The sequence below is a fragment of the Sebastes fasciatus genome, chromosome 3 (genome assembly GCF_043250625.1).
Source record: "Sebastes fasciatus isolate fSebFas1 chromosome 3, fSebFas1.pri, whole genome shotgun sequence".
Classification (NCBI taxonomy): Eukaryota; Metazoa; Chordata; class Actinopteri; order Perciformes; family Sebastidae; genus Sebastes; species Sebastes fasciatus.
The window spans coordinates 25,330,679-25,352,993 of NC_133797.1; the positions used below are offsets into that span (position 1 = coordinate 25,330,679).

The window sequence follows — 22,315 nt, forward strand, 5'->3', positions numbered from 1 at the left end:
TCTGTGCATGCCTTTAACAAACTCTCCTCCCTCTGATGTGTGTTGTCATGCTCACATCTAGTGGCCACAGTTGAGAAACACATCCAACCTGTGAAAACCTTTGTGACTTTGTGGACAAGACTCCAGTTTCAAAATAAAACACTCACACAAAAAGTTTCTTCTTCTGCACAGGATTTTATTGCAGTGATGACTGATTATATGAATTACTACATAAATGCATATTAGACATTAAAACCCAATAACCAGATGACTGAATAACTAGTCAAAATAATGACCATTAATCATTCACTTAATGATAATGAAATGTTCAAAACCCAACAACAGCTGAAAAGATGTAGGCCTATAAAACAGAATTAAAGCTCTAATGCTGCAACTAAAAATTATTTTCATTATTGATTAATCTTTTGGTGCATAAAATATCACAAAAAAAGTCACAATTGCCCATTATGATTCATAATAATCCAACGATATTTGGTTTAATATTATAGAAGACCCAGAAACCTGCAAATATTCACATTTGAGAGGCTGGAAACTAAAATTACAAAGTTAATTGATAAATATTTGCAGATTCATTTTTCTGTTGATTGATATATTAATTAACTCATTTATTCAGCTCTTAATTGCTCACAGAAAGAGTACTCAAGAGTAACTTTTTGAAGCTGAGTGGTTGTCTTTATCAGAAAAATGTACTTAACGTATGAAAAGTAAAAGTGTTGATTGTGCAGTAAAATGTTCCCTGTCAGTGTTTTACTATTATATCTGATGTTTCTGGATTAATATTACTACTGCATTAATGGCTATGTTGCATTTTACTCCTGAAGATATTTAAGGTTGTGCTAATTTTCACTCCTTTATATACTGTTGGCTAGTTTAATCTACAGCAATGCATCATGGTCTATGAGATCATCACATGTTTGTAGCGTCGCTGTCCTGTGAGAACCACGTATCTCTAAAAAGTCGACTTTTCATGATGTCAGAAAAACAGCCCTGAAGATTAATTCTGAAGACAACAGGTTTACATTGTATATTTCCACTGAATATGTATATTTGTTCTGTTATATGACAGTGAACCTTTTCATTTAAATATCATCAGTCTACTCAGCTTGATTGACAGGAGAGATGATCAGAGGGGCAGAGTTTTTACCACCATAATTAAGACCAGGACCGAAGAATGGTAGAAGTTTCTCAGTGAAGCAGCAGCATGTAAAGGAGTAGATAAGAGCTGCAGCATCTACGTCATAAAAGGACACCAGACCCTCCTCATAATCTACAAACACCCCCACCTTCTGAGGCTGAGACTTCAGAGAGAGACTGACTGGAGGGTCGGCAAGAGCTTTGTACTCATTTCCATTTGTCAAACATATAGTCCAGTAACCATCCTCAGGTCTCCATGTGATGCTTCCCTTCCTGTTGATCGACTCTCTGGCCACTCCTAAAGAACATTGAGTCTTTCCTTTGACTTGAACCTCAAAGTAAAATCTGCCTGAAGAGAAACTCTGCTTTCCTAAAACAAGAACATAATTAGGAAATCTCTCTGGGTTGTCTGGGAGATTCTTCCTCACATCACCATGATTCACTTGTTTCCCATCATCAGACAGGATGAGTTCAGGATGAGCTGTATCAGGATCAAGAGTCACATCCACTGCATACTGCTGGATCCTCTTCAGCTCTGACTCAGCGACCAGCTTCTTCATCTCTTTACTGAGTGTCTCCTCCAGCTGAGCCACAGCTTTCACCACAGTCCCCTCATATGATGGACGGACACTGACCTCTGTCCAGTCCTTGGTGGGTGGAGCAAATTTCAGGGACTGGACACTCTGGAGAAGATGGAGATGGTCTTCAGAGCGTTTGAGCTGCTCCACTTCAGTCTTTCTCTTCGTCAGCTCAGAGATTTCCTGTTCCAGCTCTTTGATGAAAGCTTCGGCCTGTTTTTCTGTTGTTTTCTTCTTCTCTTTGATCGTGTCGATGAGATTGGCCTGGCTTCTCTCAACAGACTCCTTCAGAGCAGTGAAGACCTGAACACCTTCTGCTATCTCTCTGTCTGCATCTTCCTCACTGAGGTCAACTGAGTGTTTGATCTCCTGAATCTTCAGTCGTCTCTTCTGGATCATCTGCTGGATTTCAGCCTCTGTCTTCCCCAGCTCGGCCTTCTTTCCTTCATATTCTTCTTTCAGAGGAACAAACTTGTGTATCTTGTGGTCTAAAACGAGGCAGAGCATGCAGACACATGTCTGGTCGGTCTTACAGAACAGCTCCAGAGGTTTATCGTGCTTCGTACACATCCTGTCTTCCAGGTTCTCCACAGGGTCGATCAGCTGATGTCTTTTCAGACGTGAAGCTGTCAGATGAGGCTCCAGGTGAGGCTCCAGGTGAGTCTCACAGTAGGAGGCCAGACACACCAGGCAGGACTTCAGGGCCTTCAGTTTGGTTCCAGTGCAGACGTCACAGGGAACTTCTCCTGGTTTGGACACTTGTTGTTCTGAGCTGCTGCTGCTGGTTTTCTGTTGAGCTGACTGTCTGAACTGAACAACCATCTCAGAGATGAAGGTGTTGACGTGCAGCTCAGGTTTTGTGTTGAAAACCTTTTTACACATCGGACACAGGTACTGGTCACTAGTATTCCAGTGTTCAGTGATGCAGTTTTTGCAGAAGTTGTGTCCACATGGTATAGTGACTGGATCAGTGAACACATCCAGACAGATGGAGCACAGAAACTGATCTTCAGATTGCAGATTGCTGGCAGCAGCCATGTCTACACACTGAGAACAAAAGGGAAAGTATTATAAAATGTTTTTTTTCACATGTATTAATCATTTGTATGAAACAAATATCAAAGTATGATTACTGCAATATTGAGAAACATTATTTTCAATTCATAGGTATGTTTCATTTAACTGAGATGTCCATCTGACAAGTGTCATTATCAGTGCTCGAAGTGGGCCGGTACGCAGCGGTACAACGTACTGGCACTTCTACATTTTACTCCTTGGCGTACTGTGACTTTTTCATGCGTACCGGAGCTTCTCACAAGCTGCCTGTACTCTCCTCTGCCCTCTCCACATCAGGATAAATAACGGTGCAGCGCCAGCGTAGATGCGCTGCGTGGGTTCACGTAGGGAACTGAAGCCGGCTTTATTAATCGCCGCGCGAGCTGTAACCTGGCTGTTCACATCAGAAGCTCATTCTACCGCTCTGTATTATTTTTGACATGTTTAATGATAAAATGCGATCACACATTAATAAAACTCCATGCTGCAGAACATTAACTAGGCATACATATGGCATATTAATTATTATTCAGCCTGAAATGACATTGTGTGTTTTTATGCACACACCTGATAGTTTTTACTGTAAATTGCAATATTGGCTCGAGTCTGCAGAGGCAGGTATACAGCCTGTCTGCCAGGAAGGGGGATCTATATTTACTAGTTCACAGCATTTAACTCCCTGCAGCAGCATGTGCAGTTTTGTAACCACATAAATATGACTGGCATAAACATTGAGGTATATCCTCTATCTTAGTCCTAAAAGATAGATTATAGTGTGAAAATACCCCGACGTCTATCATATCTATACCGGTAGAAAGGGCTTATGCCACGATGATAACCAGTTAACGTTTCAAAGTATTTGTGTGGAATAATAAATGATATGCCATATGTTAATGTTCAGCAATGTGGAGTTTTATATAATGTGAAATCGCGTTCTATTATTAATAGGGGTGTGACGAAATATTGTGCCACAAAATATTGCGATATAAAAACGAGACGATATGCATCGTCAAGACAAAAAACTGAAAAGCAATAACAGGGCATAATAGGTACTATGTTCATATGGGCTCCAGGGCTAAAGCTGCAGCCTCTTCCTGCTGCTGTTTAAGGCCTATGGAAGGAGGCTGAGGACGTGTAATATTTTTGGGGTACAACACATGCGCAGTAAAAATCTGGTCTGCCTTTGCCGAAATTGATCCAATCGCAACGCATGGCCGCAGCTTCAGTTACATTGTGCATGTGACATACCCCCAGTTCCATGTCCGCCTGTGACCTATCCTCCTTTCATAGGCCTTGTCGGAGCTCCACACACATCAACACACACAGCGCAGTCAGTGAACAGTCAGACTGGTTATGGTGGCTAGGCTAACAATAATATCAAGTGAGAACGAGGGTGCTGTAATTTATCAATACAATGTTCACATCCTTTTTGTAAAATAATTAATAAACTGTTCGTCATAACTTTTTTTTTGTGAACAAATATAATTGATGAAAGAGTATTTAAAAGTTTTCTGATTTATAGAATATGATTTTACAGAACAAACATTTTCATAAGAATTAAATGTTCAGATGAAGGCTGTGATAAATAATAAAAATAATCATTTAACTAGTAATAATAATGGTCCATAATGATGTAAAATGCGTAGTTTTAAGTCAAAAACCTTCAAATCTTCTCAGGGATGGACCCCCAAACCCAATATCTCCTAGTATCTTTTATTCACTGTATAAATTCATAATGTGTCTCTGTATAATATGTAGGAGCATCCTGACTGGGACTCTGCTCCTAAAACCTGAATGAAGAGCTCACACACCTCAGCTCTGCATGTATACCTGCCTGTCTGTCTGGCTGCTGTTGATTCCAGCCTATAGACATCCTATAATATATTATAGAGAGATGCTGAAGGCTACAAATAACACAGGAAAGCATTTTAACTATTAACATTATATACAAACACACCACCTTAACCCTATAATGTTCCAGTGTGAATATTATTGGAGTATTATAGGCCTACTATAGAAGATGCATATAGCCCAAGTATATATAGCAATAAAATCCCAACTGATTATGACTGACACAGTTTAACATGCTTAAAGAAATAATGAATAAATAAGAATAAGTCGCAAGAGATTGCTGATACCGGCAGATACACACAACATGTTAATAAGAGAGTACCGGCACTTTTTTTTTTCCCACTTCAAACACTGGTCAGTATGAAATGAAAAGAGTGTAACTACCTGTTTGATTAGAGCTGTAAGTTGTGTGTTAATGCTGGTTGTTGAAACACAGTAAATATTATCAGCTACACTCACCAGTATTTGACTCTGTTGTTGTTGAGAAAGACCTGATGAACTCAGTTTAATATTTCTTTAGACAGAAACACAGAGACTTGTCTCGACTGCAGCTCTCTGACAAACATGCAGTTTCATTTCTGTAATGTGACGTTGAAGCTCTCCTCCTTCCAGTGTTGCTCCACCTCTTACAGCAGCTCTGTTTGTGAGGTTGTGTTTCCTCCTTCAGGGTTAGACAGAATACCTTCAGTATAGTTACAGATATTTGGCACAAGATACGTTTAATCTTTAGGGAGACTTTTTTTTACTTCTTTTATATTCTTTTTCCTGCAACCACCAGGACAGTTTTCACAAAACAAAAAGTCAATCCCACATGTAAGAATACATCTTAGGGTCAGCAGAAACCAGCAGCCACTTTACAGTCCTCTACAGCTCTGCAACAATCATACTGTCTGTCCAGATTTCAGCTCACTGTTTGTCCTGTAATGTTCTAACCTTCTCATGTAATTCTTGTATTTGCTTCGTTCCTATTAGTTGTTGCTGAATCAGACCAGGAAGTTGAGTGGTGTGTGCAGTCTGTGCATGCCTTTAACAAACTCTCCTCCCTCTGATGTGTGTTGTCACGCTCACATCTAGTGGCCACAGTTGAGAAACACATCCAACCTGTGAAAACCTTTGTGACTTTGTGGACAAGACTCCAGTTTCAAAATAAAACACTCACACAAAAAGTTTCTTCCTCTGCACAAGATTTTATTGCAGTGATGACTGATTAAATTAATAACAACATGAATGCAAATTAGACATTAAAACTCAATAACCGGATGACTGAATAACTATTAAAAATAAAGACCATTAATCATTCACTTAATGATAATTAAATGTTCAAAACCCAACAACAGCTGAAAAGATGTAGGCCTATAAAACAGAATTAAAGCTCTAATGCTGCAACTAACAATTATTTTCATTATTGATTAATTTCTTTGTGCATAAAATATCAGAAAAAAAGTCACAATTGCCCATTATGATTTATAATAATCCAAAAATATTTGGTTTAATATGATAGAAGACCCAGAAACCAGCAAATATTCACATTTGAGAGGCTGGAATCTGTGAATTTTTGACATTTTTGCTTTAAAAGAATTACATGAACAATTAATTGATTAATATTTGCACATTGTTTTTTTTTTATTGATAAATTAATTAGCTAATTTATTCAGCTCTTAATTAATCACAGAAAGAGTACACAAGAGTAACTTTTTGAAGCTGAGTGGTTGTCTTTATCAGAAAAATTTACTTAACGTATGAAAAGTAAAAGTGTTGATTGTGCAGTAAAATGTTCCCTGTCAGTGTTTTACTATTATATCTGATGTTTCTGGATTAATATTACTACTACATTAATGTGTATGTTGCATTTTACTGCTGTATATGTTTAAGGTTGTGCTAATTTTAACTCCTTTATATACTGTTGGCTAGTTTAATCAACAGCAATGCATCATGGTCTATAAGATCATCATTTGTTTGTAGCGTCGCTGTCTTGTGAGAACCATGAATCTCTAAACCAGGGGTGCACACACTTTTTCAGCATGCGAGCTACTTATAAAATGACCAAGTCAAAATGATCTACCTACTATAAAAATGCAAAACATATATTTATTTATAAATATATTGAGTATTCTTTATATGTACAATATATGTTGGTGTACCTTGCATAACTGCATGAACCCATATTGTACAATATAACTCTGTACATTTTTTGTCATTACCTTACTCTGATGACTTGCACTGAATGGAATCAGCCAGGGATGCATAGTCCGGACAGTAGCTGCTGATAGCCAGCCTCAAGCACACTTCCAAATGATCATCAGTCAAGGTGGAACGGTATTTGGACTTAATAATCTTCATGTGGGAAAAGGCTGACTCGCATAAATAAGTGGAGCCGAATAATGCAGTCAAGGAGGTAGCACATTTCCTCATGTTGAGGTACTTTTCCTCTGTGAGTAAGTTCCAGAACTGTCCATGAGCCCTGGACTTAAGCTGAATGTCAGCTTGTAGTGTCAAAATCTCATCCTCCACTCCAGATGAGTTCAGGTGAAACAGTGTTGCAATTTGTTGGCTGACGTCTATTTAAAAAAAAAAAAATTGTTTTTTTTTTTTAATGCCATGCGATCTACCCACACCACCTTTGCGATCGACCGGTAGATCGCGATCGACGTATTGGGCACCCCTGCTCTAAACAGTCAACTTTTCATGGTGTCAGAAAAACAGCCCTGAAGATTAATTCTGAAGACAACAGGTTTACATTGTATATTTCCACTGAATATGTATATTTGTTCTGTTATATGACAGTGAACCTTTTCATTTAAATATCATCAGTCTACTCAGCTTGATTGACAGGAGAGATGATCAGAGGGGCAGAGTTTTTACCACCATCATTAAGACCAGGATTAAAGAATGTGAGGAGTTTCTCAGTGAAGCAGCAGCTAGTAAAGGAGTAGATAAGAGCTGCAGCATCTACGTCATAAAAGGAGACCAGACCCTCCTCATAATCCACAAACACCCCCACCTTCTGAGGCCGAGACTTCAGAGAGAGACTGACTCGAGGGACATCAAGAGCTTTGTACTCATGTCCATTTGTCAACCATATAGTCCAGTAACCATTCTGAGGTCTCAGTGTGAGGTCTCCCTTCCTGTTGATCGATTCTCTGGCCACTCCAAAGTACCAGTTAGTCTTTCCTTTAACTTGAACCTCAAAGTAAAATCTGCCTGAAGAGAAACTCTGCTTTCCTAAAACACAGGCAAAATAAGAAAATCTCTTTGGGTTGTCTGGGAGATTCTTCCACACATCACCATGATTCACTTGTTTCCCATCACCAGACAGGATGAGATGGGGATTAGCTGTATCAGGATCAAGTGTCACATCCACTGCATACTGATGGACCCTCTTCAGCTCTGACTCAGCTGTAACCAGCTTCTTCATCTTTTTACTGAGTGTCTCCTCCAGCTGAGCCACAGCTCTCCTCACAGTACCCTCATATGATGGACGGACGCTGACCTCTGTCCAGTCCTTGGTGGGTGGAGCAGCTTTCAGGGACTGGACACTCTGGAGAAGATGGAGTTGGTCTTCAGTGCGTTTGAGCTGTTCAACTTCAGTCCTTCTCTTTGTCAGCTCAGAGATTTCCTGTTCCAGCTCTTTGATGAAAGCTTCGGCCTGTTTTTCTGTTGTTTTCTGCTTCTCTTTGATCGTGTTGATGAGATTGGCCTGGCCTCTCTCAACAGACTCTTTCAGAGCAGTGAAGACCTGAACACCTTCTGCTATCTCTCTGTCTGCATCTTCCTCACTGAGGTCGACTGAGTGTTTGATCTCCTGAATCTTCAGTCGTCTCTTCTGGATCATCTGCTGGATTTCAGCCTCTGTCTTCCCCAGCTCGGCCTTCTTTCCTTCATATTCTTCTTTCAGAGGAACAACATCATGTATCTTGTGGTCTAAAACGAGGCAGAGCATGCAGACACATGTCTGGTCGGTCTTACAGAACAGCTCCAGAGGTTTATCGTGCTTCGTACACATCCTGCCTTCCAGGTTCTCCACAGGGTCGATCAGCTGATGTCTTTTCAGACGTGAAGCTGTCAGATGAGGCTCCAGGTGAGTCTCACAGTAGGAGGCCAGACACACCAGGCAGGACTTCAGGGCATTCAGTTTGGTTCCAGTGCAGACGTCACAGGTAACTTCTCCTGGTTTGGACACTTGTTGCTCTGAGCTGCTGCTGCTGGTTTTCTGTTGAGCTGACTGTCTGAACTGAACAACCATCTCAGAGATGAAAGTGTTGACCCTCAAATCAGGTCTTATGGTAAAAACCTCTTTACACATCGGACACTGGCACCTGTCACTAGTATTCCAGTGTTCATTGATGGAGTTTTTGCAGAAGTTGTGTCCACATGGTATAGCAACTGGATCAGTGAACACATCCAGACAGATGGAGCACAGAAACTGATCTTCAGATTGCAGATTGCTGGCAGCAGCCATGTCTACACACTGAGAACAAAGGTGAAAGTATTATAAAATATTTTGTTTCACATGTATTAATCATTTGTATGAAACAAATATCAAAGTTTGATTACTGCAATATTGAGAAACATTATTTTGAATTCATAGGTATGTTTCATTTAACTGAGATGTCCATCTGACAAGTGTCATAATCAGTGCTCGAAGTGGTCCGGTACGCAGCGGTACACCGTACCAGCACTTCTACATTTTACTCCTTGGTGTACTGTGACTTTTTCATGCATACTGGAGCTTCTCACAAGCTGCCTGTACTCCCCTCTGCCCTCTCCATATCTTCTTTAGACAGAAACACAGAGACTTGTCTCGACTGCAGCTCTCTGACAAACATGCAGTTTCATTTCTGTAATGTGACGGTGAAGCTCTCCTCCTTCCAGTGTTGCTCCACCTCTTACAGCAGCTCTGTTTGTGAGGATGTGTTTCCTCCACCAGGACAGTTTTCACAAAAAAAAAGTCAATCCCACATGTAAGAATACATCTTAGGGTCAGCAGAAACCAGCAGCCACTTTACAGTCCTCTACAGCTCTGCAACAATCATACTGTCTGTCCAGATTTCAGCTCACTGTTTGTCCTATAATGTTCTAACCTTCTCATGTAATTCTTGTATTTGCTTCGTTCCTATTAGTTGTTGCTGAATCACACCAGGAAGTTGAGTGGTGTGTGCAGTCTGTGCATGCCTTTAATAAACTCTCCTCCCTCTGATGTGTGTTGTCATGCTCACATCTAGTGGCCACAGTTGAAAAAACACATCCAACCTGTGAAAACCTTTGTGACTTTGTGGACAAGACTCCAGTTTCAAAATAAAACACTCACACAACGTTTCTTCTTCTGCACAGGATTTTATTGCAGTGATGACTGATTAAATGAATAACTACATAAATGCATATTAGACATCAAAACCCAATAACCAGATGACTGAATAACTATTAAAAATAAAGACCATTAATCATTCACTTAATGCTAATTAAATGTTTAAAACCCAACAACAGCTGAAAAGATGTAGGCCTATAAAACAGAATTAAAGCTCTAATGCTGCAACTGACAATTATTTTCATTATTGATTAATCTCTTTGTGCATAAAATATTAGAAAAAAGTCACAAATGCCCATTATGATTTATAAAAATACAAAGATATTTGGTTTAATACGATAGAAGACCCAGAAACCAGCAAATATTCACATTCCAGAGGCGGGAATCTGTGAATTTTTGACATTTTTGCTTTAAAAAAATTACATGAACAATTAATTGATTAATATTTGCAGATTATTTTTTCTGTTGATTGAAAAATGTACTTAAAGGGACTATTTGTAACTTTCAGAAATGCTTGTTCAGAGCGACATCTGTGGCCGTTAAGTCAACGAAAGTCAGCGTCGGGCTCGCGCTTGCTCGCTCTAAATATACCTGAACGAGCATCGCTCAAAACAGTGAGGCGACACACGTCAGCTAAAACCACAATATCACTCTATATTTCAGCTGCTTGGCAGTAATGTTAGCTGACCAGACAAAGGTCTCTCCATGAATCAATGCTGATCCTAGTGTTGGCTTTTCCTGCCTCAGCCTCCCGACCAGGAACAGGGGAGGCGCCGGCACCTGGTCAGAGACGGCAACGTTTCTCGCTGTGGAGCCCCGTCACCTCACAAGACACGGAAAATCTCTGTTGGTCTGGAGGAGCTGCAGCAGTTATTTCTGCACAAATGTCCACTGTTCATTTACTAGATATTCTCAGAGCTACTAACTCTTCTGCAGTGTGGAGTGAGCGCGCGTTCACATCTAGAGGTAGAGCGAGAACGCGCCTACTGTGTGAGTGAAGGCAGGCAGAGGAGGAGAGACTTCAGCCACAAGCAAGCGCGCATATGCGAGCGCGCATGTGTCCCGACCCGGTACATTTATCGATTAAAAAGTTACAAACAGTCCCTTTAACGTATGAAAAGTAAAAGTATTGATTTTGTAGTAAAATGTTCCCTGTTGGTGTTTTACCATTATATCTGATGTTTCTGGATTAATGTGTATGCTGCATTTTACGACTGTAGATGTTTAAGGTTGTGTTCATTTTAACTCCTTTAAATACTGTTGGTTATTTTAATCTACAGCAATGCATCATGGTCTATGAGATCATCAAATGTTTGTGGCGTCGCTGTCTTGTGAGAACCATGAATCTCTAAAAAGTCGACTTTTCATGGTGTCAGAAAAACAGCCCTGAAGATTAATTCTGAAGACAACAGGTTTACATTGTATATTGCCAATGAATATGTATATTTGTTCTGTTATATGACAGTGAACCTTTTCATTTAAATATCATCAGTCTACTCAGCTTGATTGACAGGAGAGATGATCAGAGGGGCAGAGTTTTTACCACCATCATTAAGATCAGGACAGAAGTATGGGAAGAGTTTCTCAGTGAAGCAGCAGCCAGTAAAGGAGTAGATAAGAGCTGCAGCATCTACGTCATAAAAGGAGACCAGACCCTCCTCATAATCTACAAACACCCCCACCTTCTGAGGCCGAGACTTCAGAGAGAGACTGACTGTATGGACATCAAGAGCTTTGTACTTATTTCCATTTGTCAACCATATGGTCCAGTAACCGTCCTCAGGGCTCATATGGATGATACCTTTCCTGTTGATCGACTCTCTTGCCACTCCTAAAGAACATTTAGTCTTTCCTTTAACTTGAACCTCAAAGTAAAATCTGCCTGAAGAGAAACTCTGCTTTCCTAAAACAAAAACACAATTAGAAAATCTCTCTGGGTTGTCTGGGAGATTCTTCTCCACATCACTATCATTCACTTGTTTCCCATCATCAGACAGGAAGAGATCAGGATGAGCTGTATCAGGATCAAGAGTCACATCCACTGAATACTGCTGGACCCTCTTCAGCTCAGCTTTAACCAGCTTCTTCATCTCTTTACTGAGTGTTTCCTCCAGCTGAGCCACAGCTTTCACCACAGTGCCCTCATATGTTGATGGACAGACAGTGACCTCTGTCCAGTCCTTGGTGGATGGAGCAGCTTTCACAAACGGAAAGCTTTGGAGAAGATGGAGTTGGTCTTCAGAGTGTGAGAGCTGCTCCACTTCAGCCCTTCTCTTCGTCAGCTCAGAGATTTCCTGTTCCAGCTCTTTGATGAAAGCTTCGGCCTGTTTTTCTTTTGCTCTCTGCTTCTCTTTGATCGTGTCGATGAGATTGGCCTGGCCTCTCTCAACAGACTCCTTCAGAGCAGTGAAGACCTGAACACCTTCTGCTATCTCTCTGTCTGCATCTTCCTCACTGAGGTCGACTGAGTGTTTGATCTCCTGAATCTTCAGTCGTCTCTTCTGGATCATCTGCTGGATTTCAGCCTCTGTCTTCCCCAGCTCGGCCTTCTTTCCTTCATATTCTTCTTTCAGAGGAACAAACTCGTGTGTCTTGTGGTCTAAAACGAGGCAGAGCATGCAGACACATGTCTGGTCGGTCTTACAGAACAGCTCCAGAGGTTTATCGTGCTTCGTACACATCCTGTCTTCCAGGTTCTCCACAGGGTCGATCAGCTGATGTCTTTTCAGACGTGAAGCTGTCAGATGAGGCTCCAGGTGAGTCTCACAGTAGGAGGCCAGACACACCAGGCAGGACTTCAGGGCCTTCAGTTTGGTTCCAGTGCAGAAGTCACAGGGAACTTCTCCTGGTTTGGACACTTGTTGCTCTGAGCTGCTGCTGCTGGTTTTCTGTTGAGCTGACTGTCTGAACTGAACAACCATCTCAGAGATGAAAGTGTTGACCCTCAAATCAGGTCTTATGGTAAAAACCTCTTTACACATGGGACACTGGCACCTGTCACTAGTATTCCAGTGTTCAGTGATGCAGTTTTTGCAGAAGTTGTGTCCACATGGTATAGCGACTGGATCAGTGAACACATCCAGACAGATGGAGCACAGAAACTGATCTTCAGATTGCAGATTGCTGGCAGCAGCCATATCTACACACTGAGAACAAAAGTGAAAGTATTATAAAATGTTTGTTACACATGTATTCATCATTTGTATGAAACAAATATCAAAGCATTGTGGTGGTACTGATTTCCGATGACTTTAGTTGTTCAGGCAGAAGACTGAAAAACAGTTCCATCCACATAATAATATAAAATAAAATGCCTCCTTAATAATAATAATGAACAAATGCCTCTACAATAACAAACAATTAAGGAAACTGAAATATATATATATATTTTTTCCTTTTACCCTCCTTTAAAGTTTCCCCAAATAAAATATACTAAAAGAAATGGGTATAAAGGGTTTCAGTGAATATCAACAAATGACTAGAATAACAAAATAAAGCCTGCAGGTGTTAGGCTATCGTGAGGCAAGCCAGATTCTTGCACAAATAGCACCTAAACGTCCTAGTGCAGGTAACCCAAATGATTGGTATTTATTTTGTTTCCCCAACTAGGATAGTCAACACTCTCAATAAACAAAACACAAAGAGGACCGAATCTCAAAAGGGCCTAAAACAGACCAGAGTTTCTGGTTTGGCTGATAACACGTGTTGCATTTAGTGAAGGAGAGATCAGAATGACACTGGGTGTGCAGTTTCCCTCCTCTTTTAAGCCATACAGAAAGGCGTCGTTGCACCCTGATTGGCCAAGAGTGGAATGCACCAAGCTGCTCTCAACTGTCATTTAAGAGCCAGTCCCCACACCCTACGCAACAGGTGAACTGAATAACCCTCTAATCACTCAGCAATTCAACCAAAAAAACACCAGGGAAAAGGTAAATGACAGCAAGCCCCAGAGAATGGGTGGCTGCCACAGCATGAATACTGCAATATTGAGAAATTTTATTTTTGAAGTTATAGGTATGTTTCATTTAACTGAGATGTCCATCTGACAAGTGTCATTATCAGTGCTCGAAGTGGGCCGGTACGCAGCGGTACACCGTACCGGCACTTCTACATTTTACTCCTTGGTGAACTGTGACTTTTTCATGCGTACCGGAGCTTCTCACTAGCTGCCTGTACTCTCCTCTGCCCTCTCCATATTATGTTCACATCCTTTTTGTAAAATAATTAGTGAAGTGTTTGTCATAACTTTTTTTTTTTGTGAACAAATATAATGAATGAAACATTAAAAGTTTTCTGAATCTGCTCTTCTGATTTATAGAATATGATTTTACAGGACAAACATTTCGAGAAGAATTAAATGTTCAGAAGAAGGCTGTGATAAATAATAAAAAAAATTATTTAACTAGTAATAATAATGGTCCATAATGATGTAAAATGCCTAGTTTTAAGTCAAAAACCTTCAAATTTTCTCAAGGAAGGACCCCCAAACCCAATATCTCCTAGTATCGTTTATTCACTGTATAAATTCATAATGTGTCTCTGTATAATATGTAGGAGCATCCTGACTGGGACTCAGCTCCTAAAACCTGAATGAAGAGCTCACACACCTCAGCTCTGCATGTATACCTGCCTGTCTGTCTGGCTGCTGTTGATTACAGCCTATAGACATCCTATAATATATTATAGAGAGATGCTGAAGGCTACAAATAACACAGGAAAGCACTTTAAGTATTAACACTATATACAAACACACCACCTTAACCCTATAATGTTCCAGTGTGAATATTATTGGAGTATTATAGGCCTACTATAGACGATGCATATAGTACAAGTATATATAGCAATAAAATCACAACTGATTATGACTGACACAGTTTAACATGCTTAAAGAAATAATGAATAAATAGGAATAAGTTGCAAGAGATTGCTGATACCGGCAGATACACACAGTAAATATTATCAGCTGAACTCACCAGTATTTGAGTCTGTTGTTGTTGAGAAAGACCTGATGAACTCAGTTTAATATTTCTTTAGACAGAAACACAGAGACTTGTCTCGACTGCAGCTCTCTGACAAACATGCAGTTTCATTTCTGTAATGTGACGTTGAAGCTCTCCTCCTTCCAGTGTTGCTCCACCTCTTACAGCAGCTCTGTTTGTGAGGATGTGTTTCCTCCACCAGGACAGTTTTCACAAAATAAAAGTCAATCCCACATGTAAGAATACATCTTAGGGTCAGCAGAAACCAGCAGCCACTTTACAGTCCTCTCTGCAACAATCATACTCTCTGCCAGATTTCAGCTCACTGTTTGTCCTGTAATGTTCTAACCTTCTCATGTAATTCTTGTATTTTCTTTGTTCCTATTAGTTGTTGCTGAATCAGACCAGGAAGTTGAGTGGTGGGTGCAGTCTGTGCATGCCTTTAACAAACTCTCCTCCCTCTGATGTGTGTTGTAATGCTCACATCTAGTGGCCACACTTGAGAAACACATCCAACCTGTGAAAACCTTTGTGACTTTGAGGACAAGACTCCAGTTTCAAAATAAAACACTCACACAAAAAGTTTCTTCTTCTGCACAGGATTTTATTGCAGTGATGACTGATTAAATGAATAACAACATAAATGCATATTAGAAATTAAAACCCAATAACCAGATGACTGAATAACTATTAAAAATAAAGACCATTAATCATTCACTTAATGCTAATTAAATGTTTAAAACCCAACAACAGCTGAAAAGATGTAGGCCTATAAAACAGAATTGAAGCTCTAATGCTGCAACTGACAATTATTTTCATTATTGATTAATCTCTTGGTGTATAAAATATCAGAAAAAAAGTCACAAGTGCCCATTATGATTTATAAAAATACAAAGATATTTGGTTTAATATGATAGAAGACCCAGAAACCAGCAAATATTCACATTCCAGAGGCGTGAATCTGTGAATTTGACATTTTTGCTTTAAAAAAATTACATAAACAATTAATTGATTAATATTTGCAGATAATTTTTTCTGTTGATTGAAAAATGTACTTAAAGGGACTATTTGTAACTTTCAGAAATGCTTGTTAAGAGCGACATCTGTGGCCGTTAAGTCAACGAAAGTCAGCGTCGGGCTCGCACTTGCTCGCTCTAAATATACCTGAACGAGCATCGCTCAAAACAGTGAGGCGACACACGTCAGCTAAAAACCACAATATTTCTCTATATTTCACTTGCTTGGCAGTAATGTTAGCTGACCAGACGAAGGTCTCTCCATGAATCAATGCAGATCCTAGTTTTGGCTTTTCCTGCCTCAGCCTCCCCACCAGGAACAGGGGAGACACCGGCACCTGGTCAGAGACGGCAACGTTTCTCGTTGCAGAGCCCCGTCACCTCACAAGACACGGAAAATCTCTGTTGGTCTGGAGGAGCTGTAGCATTTATTTCTGCACAAACGTCCACTGTTCATTCACTAGATATTCTCAGAGCTACTAACTCTTCTGCAGTGTGGAGTGAGCGCGCGTTCACATCTAGAGGTGGAGCGAGCTGAGCGAGAACGCGCTTACTGTGTGAGTGAAGGCAGGCAGAGGAGGAGAGACTTCAGCCACAAGCGAGCGCGCATATGCGAGTGCGCATATTCGAGCGCGCATGTGTCCCGACCCGGTACATTTATACGCTTCAAAAGTTACGAACAGTCCCTTTAACGTATGAAAAGTAAAAGTATTGATTTTGTAGTAAAATGTTCCCTGTCAGTGTTTTACTATTATATCTGATGTTTCTGGATTAATATTACTTCTGCATTAATGTGTATGCTGCATTTTACGACTGTAGATGTTTAAGGTTGTGCTAATTTTATCTCCTTTATATACTGTTGGCTATTTTAATCTACAGCAATGCATCATGGTCTATAAGATCATCAAATGTTTGTAGCATCGCTGTCTTGTGAGAACCATGAATCTCTAAAAAGTAAACTTTTCATGGTGTCGGAAAAACAGCCCTGAAGATTAATTCTGAAGACAACAGGTTTACATTGTATATTGCTACTGAATATGTATATTTGTTCTGTTATATGACAGTGAACCTTTTCATTTAAATATCATCAGTCTACTCAGCTTGATTGACAGGAGAGATGATCAGAGGTGCAGAGTTTTTACCATCATCATTATCACAAGGACTGAAGAATGGGAGGAGTTTCTCAGTGAAGCAGCAGCCAGTAAAGGAGTAGATAAGAGCTGCAGCATCTACGTCATAAAAGGAGACCAGATCCTCCTCATAATCCACAAACACCCCCACCTTCTGAGGCCGAGACTTCAGAGAGAGACTGACAGGAGGAACATCAAGAGCTTTGTACTCATTTACATTTGTCAACCATATAGTCCAGTAACCATCCTTAGGTCTCTGTGTGATGATTCCCTTCCTGTTGATCGACTCTCTGGCCACTCCTAAAGTCCAGTCAGTCTTTCCTTTAACTTGAACCTCAAAGTAAAATCTGCCTGAAGAGAAACTCTGCTTTCCTAAAACAAAAACACTAATAGAAAATCTCTCTGGGTTGTTTGGGAGATTCTTCTTCACATCACTATCATTCACTTGTTTTCCATCATCAGACAGGATGAGATCAGGATGAGCTGTATCAGGATCAAGTGCCACATCCACTGCATACTTCTGGACCCTCCTCAGCTCAGCCTCAGCAACCAGCTTCTTCATCTCTTTACTGAGTGTCTCCTCCAGCTGAGCCACAGCTTTCACCACAGTGCCCTCATATGTTGATGGACAGACAGTGACCTCTGTACAGTCCTTGGTGGATGGAGCAGCTTTCACAAACGGAAAGCTTTGGAGAAGATGGAGATGGTCTTCAGAGCGTGAGAGCTGCTCCACTTCAGCCCTTCTCTTCGTCAGCTCAGAGATTTCCTGTTCCAGCTCTTTGATGAAAGCTTCGGCCTGTTTTTCTGTTGTTTTCTGCTTCTCTTTGATCGTGTTGATGAGATTGGCCTGGCCTCTCTCAACAGTCTCCTTCAGAGCAGTGAAGACATGAACACCTTCTGCTATCTCTCTGTCTGCATCTTCCTCACTGAGGTCGACTGAGTGTTTGATCTCCTGAATCTTCAGTCGTCTCTTCTGGATCATCTGCTGGATTTCAGCCTCTGTCTTCCCCAGCTCTGCCTTCTTTCCTTCATATTCTTCTTTCAGAGGAACAAACTTGTGTGTCTTGTGGTCTAAAACGAGGCAGAGCATGCAGACACATGTCTGGTCGGTCTTACAATACAGCTCCAGAGGTTTATCGTGCTTCGTACACATCCTGTCTTCCAGGTTCTCCACAGGGTCGATCAGCTGATGTCTTTTCAGACGTGAAGCTGTCAGATGAGGCTCCAGGTGAGTCTCACAGTAGGAGGCCAGACACACCAGGCAGGACTTCAGGGCCTTCAGTTTGGTTCCAGTGCAGAAGTCACAGGGAACTTCTCCTGGTTTGGACACTTGTTGCTCTGAGCTGCTGCTGCTGGTTTTCTGTTGAGCTGACTGTCTGAACTGAACAACCATCTCAGAGATGAAAGTGTTGACCCTCAAATCAGGTCTTATGGTAAAAGCCTCTTTACACATGGGACACTGGCACCTGTCACTAGTATTCCAGTGTTCAGTGATGCAGTTTTTGCAGAAGTTGTGTCCACATGGTATAGCGACTGGATCAGTGAACACATCCAGACAGATGGAGCACAGAAACTGATCTTCAGATTGCAGATTGCTGGCAGCAGCCATGTCTACACACTGAGAACAAAAGTGAAAGTATTATAAAATGTTTTGTTACACATGTATTCATCATTTGTATGAAACAAATATCGAAGCATTGTGGTGGTACTGATTTCCGATGACTTTAGTTGTTCAGTCAGAAGACTGAAAAACAGTTCCATCCACATAATAATATAAAATAAAATGCCTCCTTAATAATAATAATGAACAAATGCCTCTACAATAACAAACAATTAAGGAAACTGAAATATATATATATTTTTTTCCTTTTACCCGTCCTTTAAAGTTTCCCCAAATAAAATATACTAAAAGAAATGGGTATAAAGGGTTTCAGTGAATATCAACAAATGACTAGAATAACAAAATAAAGCCTGCAGGTGTTAGGCTATCGTGAGGCAAGCCAGATTCTTGCACAAATAGAATCTAAACGTCCTAGTGCAGGTAACCCAATTGATTGGTATTTATTTTGTTTCCCCAACTAGGATAGTCAACACTCTCAATAAACAAAACACAAAGAGGACCGAATCTCAAAAGGGCCTAAAACCGACCAGAGTTTCTGGTTTGGCTGATAACACGTGTTGCATTTAGTAAAGGAGAGATCAGAATGACACTGGGTGTGCAGTTTCCCTCCTCTTTTAAGCCATTCAGAAAGGCGTCGTTGCACCCTGATTGGCCAAGAGGGGAATGCACCAAACTGCTCTCAACTGTCATTTAAGAGCCAGTCCCCACACCCTACGCAACAGGTGAACTGAATAACCCTCTAATCACTCAGCAATTCAACCAAAAAAACACCAGGGAAAAGGTAAATGACAGCAAGCCCCAGAGAATGGGTGGCTGCCACAGCATGAATACTGCAATATTGAGAAACATTATTTTTGAAGTTATAGGTATGTTTCATTTAACTGAGATGTCCATCTGACATGTATCATTATCAGTTCTCGAAGTGGGCCGGTACGCAGCGGTACACCGTACCGGCACTTCTACATTTTACTCCTTGGCGTACTGTGACTTTTTCATGCTTACCGGAGCTTCTCACAAGCTGCCTGTACTCTCCTCTGCCCTCTCCATATCATGTTCACATCCTTTTTGTAAAATAATTAGTGAACTGTTTGTCATAACTTTTTTTTTTATTTGTGAACAAATATAATTAATGAAACATTAAAAGTTTTCTGAATTTGCTCTTCTAATTTATAGAATATGATTTTACAGGACAAACATTTCCAGAAGAATTAAATGTTCAGAAGAAGGCTGTGAAAAATAATGAGAATAATCATTTAACTAGTAATAATAATGGTCCATAATGATGTAACATTTTTAGTTTTAAGTCAAAAACCTTCACTTTTTCTCGGGGAATGACCCCCAAACCCAATATCTCCTGGTATCTTTAATTCACTATATAAATTCATAATTTGTCTCTGTATAATATGTAGGAGCATCCTGACTGGGACTCTGCTCCTAAAACCTGAATGAAGAGCTCACACACCTCAGCTCTGCATGTATACCTGCCTTTCTGTCTGGCTGCTGTTGATTCCAGCCTATAGACAACCTATATTATATTATAGAGAAATGCTGAAGGCTACAAATAACACAGGAAAGCACTTTAACTATTAACACTATATAAAAACACACCACCTTAACCCTATAATGTTACAGTGTGAATATTATTGGAGTATTATAGGCCTACTATAGAAGATGCATATAGCCTAAGTATATAAAATCACAGCTGATTATGACTGACACAGTTTAACATGCTTAAAGAAATAATGAATAAATAAGAATAAGTCGCAAGAGATTGCTGATACCGGCAGATACACACAACACGTGAATAAGAGAGTACCGGCACTTTTTTTTTTCCACTTCAAACACTGGTCAGTATGAGATGAAAAGAGTGTAACTTCCTGTTTGATTAGAGCTATAAGTTTTGAAACACAGTAAATATTATCAGCTGCACTCACCAGTATTTGAGTCTGTTGTTGTTGAGAAAGACCTGATGAACTCAGTTTAATATTTCTTTAGACAGAAACACAGAGACTTGTCTCGACTGCAGCTCTCTGACAAACATGCAGTTTAATTTCTGTAATGTGACGTTGAAGCTCTCCTCCTTCCAGTGTTGCTCCACCTCTTACAGCAGCTCTGTTTGTGAGGTTGTGTTTCCTCCTTCAGGGTTAGACAGAATACCTTCAGTATAGTTACAGATATTTGGCACAAGATACGTTTAATCTTTAGGGAGACTTTTTTAAAATTCTTTTATCTTCTTTTTCCTGCAACCACCAGGACAGTTTAAAAAAAAAAAGTCAATCCCACATGTAAGAATACATCTTTGGGTCAGCAGAAAAGAGCAGCCACTTTACAGTCCTCTACAGCTCTGCAACAATCATACTGTCTGTCCAGATTTTTTTCATAGAATTCAAGGGGAAGTGTGTCTGTTTGATTTGCAATGACACTGTTACAGTGATGAAAGAGTATAATGTACGAAGACACTACGAAACCAAACATCAGACCTACACGTCCTACACTGGTGCTGAGCGAGAAGAGAAAGTTAAGCTAATGGCAGTTAGCCTGCTAGCTCAACAACAGTATTTTTTCCGCGCTAACAAAACACAAGAAAATGCTACAATAGCTAGCTACGAAGTAGCTCAACTCATAGCGCGACACGGGAAACCTTTCTCAGATGGGGACTTTATAAAACAGTGCTTCACTAAAGTCGCAGGAATAATGTGCCCGGAAAAGATGCATGAATTCAACAGCGTGAGCGCGTCCAGAAACACAGTTGTGTGGCGAATGGAAGACTTGTCAGCTAACTTAAAGCATCAAGTGTCACATAAAGCTTGTGCTTTTGATTTTTATTCGATTGCATGTGATGAGAGCACAGATGCCACAGACACCGCACAGCTGTTAATTTTTTTGCGGGGAGTTGACGATAACTTTTGCATTACGGAGGCGCTGCTTGATCTCAAGGGTCTCAAGGGCACAACAACGGGTAAGGACATGTTTGAAGCTGTGTCAGATGCAATTAACAAGATGGGACTTAAATAGGACAAGCTGTGTGGAGTTACAACCGATGGGGCTCCAGCTATGACGGGCGAGCGCAAAGGAATGGCCTCTATGGTGTGCGCCGAGGTGCGAGAGAGTGGAGGTGAGGCTGTTAAAATGCACTGTATCATCCACCAAGAAGCCCTCTGTGCCAAGACAATCCAGCTTGGCGATGTGATGAACACAGTTGTGAAAACTGTCAACATAATTCGAGCACGAGGGCTCCACCACAGAGAATTTCAAGCTTTCCTATCTGATGTTGATGCTGAATACGGGGACCTACTCTATCATTCTGAAGTGCACTGGCTCAGAGAAGGACCGACCTCTTCATGAACTGAGTGACCCTCTATGGCTGGCAGACCTGGCATTTCTAGTTGATCTTACTGGTCATCTCAACACACTGAACAAGAGCCTGCAAGGCAAAGACCAGCTTGTGCCACAACTTTACGCACACATGAAAGCCTTCTGTGTGAAGCTTTGTCTCTTTGAGACACAACTACGCAACTTCAATGTTGCGCACTTCCCCACGCTGTCCGAAATCAAAGTTGCTTTTCCAGAGGTTAACCTTTCTGCTAAAAAGGGGAAATATGTGTCTGTCATCACATCTCTCATGACAGAATTCAGTCTGCGCCG

General features: G+C 40.6%; 4 protein-coding genes and 1 long non-coding RNA gene across 5 annotated transcripts in view; 1 reads left to right on the plus strand and 4 right to left on the minus strand.

Annotated features, from left to right (window-relative positions):
- LOC141764535 (uncharacterized) overlaps nt 1-22,315 on the plus strand; it is a 256,854-nt gene that overhangs the window by 141,974 nt on the left and 92,565 nt on the right. The window lies entirely within an intron of this gene.
- LOC141764527 (E3 ubiquitin-protein ligase TRIM21-like) lies at nt 941-5,599 on the minus strand. Its single transcript, XM_074629824.1, has 3 exons — nt 5,395-5,599; nt 5,079-5,280; nt 941-2,759 (listed from the first exon to the last, which is right to left on the minus strand). The coding sequence occupies exon 3, from the start codon at nt 2,748-2,750 to the stop codon at nt 1,095-1,097; it is 1,656 nt and encodes a 551-aa protein (XP_074485925.1). The 5' UTR covers nt 2,751-2,759; nt 5,079-5,280; nt 5,395-5,599; the 3' UTR covers nt 941-1,094.
- On the minus strand, nt 7,432-9,078 carry LOC141765388 (E3 ubiquitin-protein ligase TRIM21-like). Its single transcript, XM_074631443.1, has one exon. It carries the CDS (start codon nt 9,076-9,078, stop codon nt 7,432-7,434), a length of 1,647 nt encoding a protein of 548 aa, XP_074487544.1.
- Nucleotides 9,935-15,033, minus strand: LOC141764528 (E3 ubiquitin-protein ligase TRIM21-like). The gene is made up of 2 exons (XM_074629825.1): nt 14,898-15,033; nt 9,935-13,070 (listed from the first exon to the last, which is right to left on the minus strand). Exon 2 carries the CDS (start codon nt 13,059-13,061, stop codon nt 11,418-11,420), a length of 1,644 nt encoding a protein of 547 aa, XP_074485926.1. The 5' UTR covers nt 13,062-13,070; nt 14,898-15,033; the 3' UTR covers nt 9,935-11,417.
- Nucleotides 15,490-20,728, minus strand: LOC141765313 (E3 ubiquitin-protein ligase TRIM21-like). The gene is made up of 2 exons (XM_074631373.1): nt 20,605-20,728; nt 15,490-18,667 (listed from the first exon to the last, which is right to left on the minus strand). The coding sequence occupies exon 2, from the start codon at nt 18,656-18,658 to the stop codon at nt 17,012-17,014; it is 1,647 nt and encodes a 548-aa protein (XP_074487474.1). The 5' UTR covers nt 18,659-18,667; nt 20,605-20,728; the 3' UTR covers nt 15,490-17,011.

What these genes read in the sequence shown, in the direction of transcription:
- LOC141764528 (XM_074629825.1), bottom strand. Translation starts at nt 13,061, where the DNA reads ATGGCTGCTGCCAGCAATCTGCAATCTGAAGATCAGTTTCTGTGCTCC.
- LOC141764527 (XM_074629824.1), bottom strand. Translation starts at nt 2,750, where the DNA reads ATGGCTGCTGCCAGCAATCTGCAATCTGAAGATCAGTTTCTGTGCTCC.
- LOC141765388 (XM_074631443.1), bottom strand. Translation starts at nt 9,078, where the DNA reads ATGGCTGCTGCCAGCAATCTGCAATCTGAAGATCAGTTTCTGTGCTCC.
- LOC141765313 (XM_074631373.1), bottom strand. Translation starts at nt 18,658, where the DNA reads ATGGCTGCTGCCAGCAATCTGCAATCTGAAGATCAGTTTCTGTGCTCC.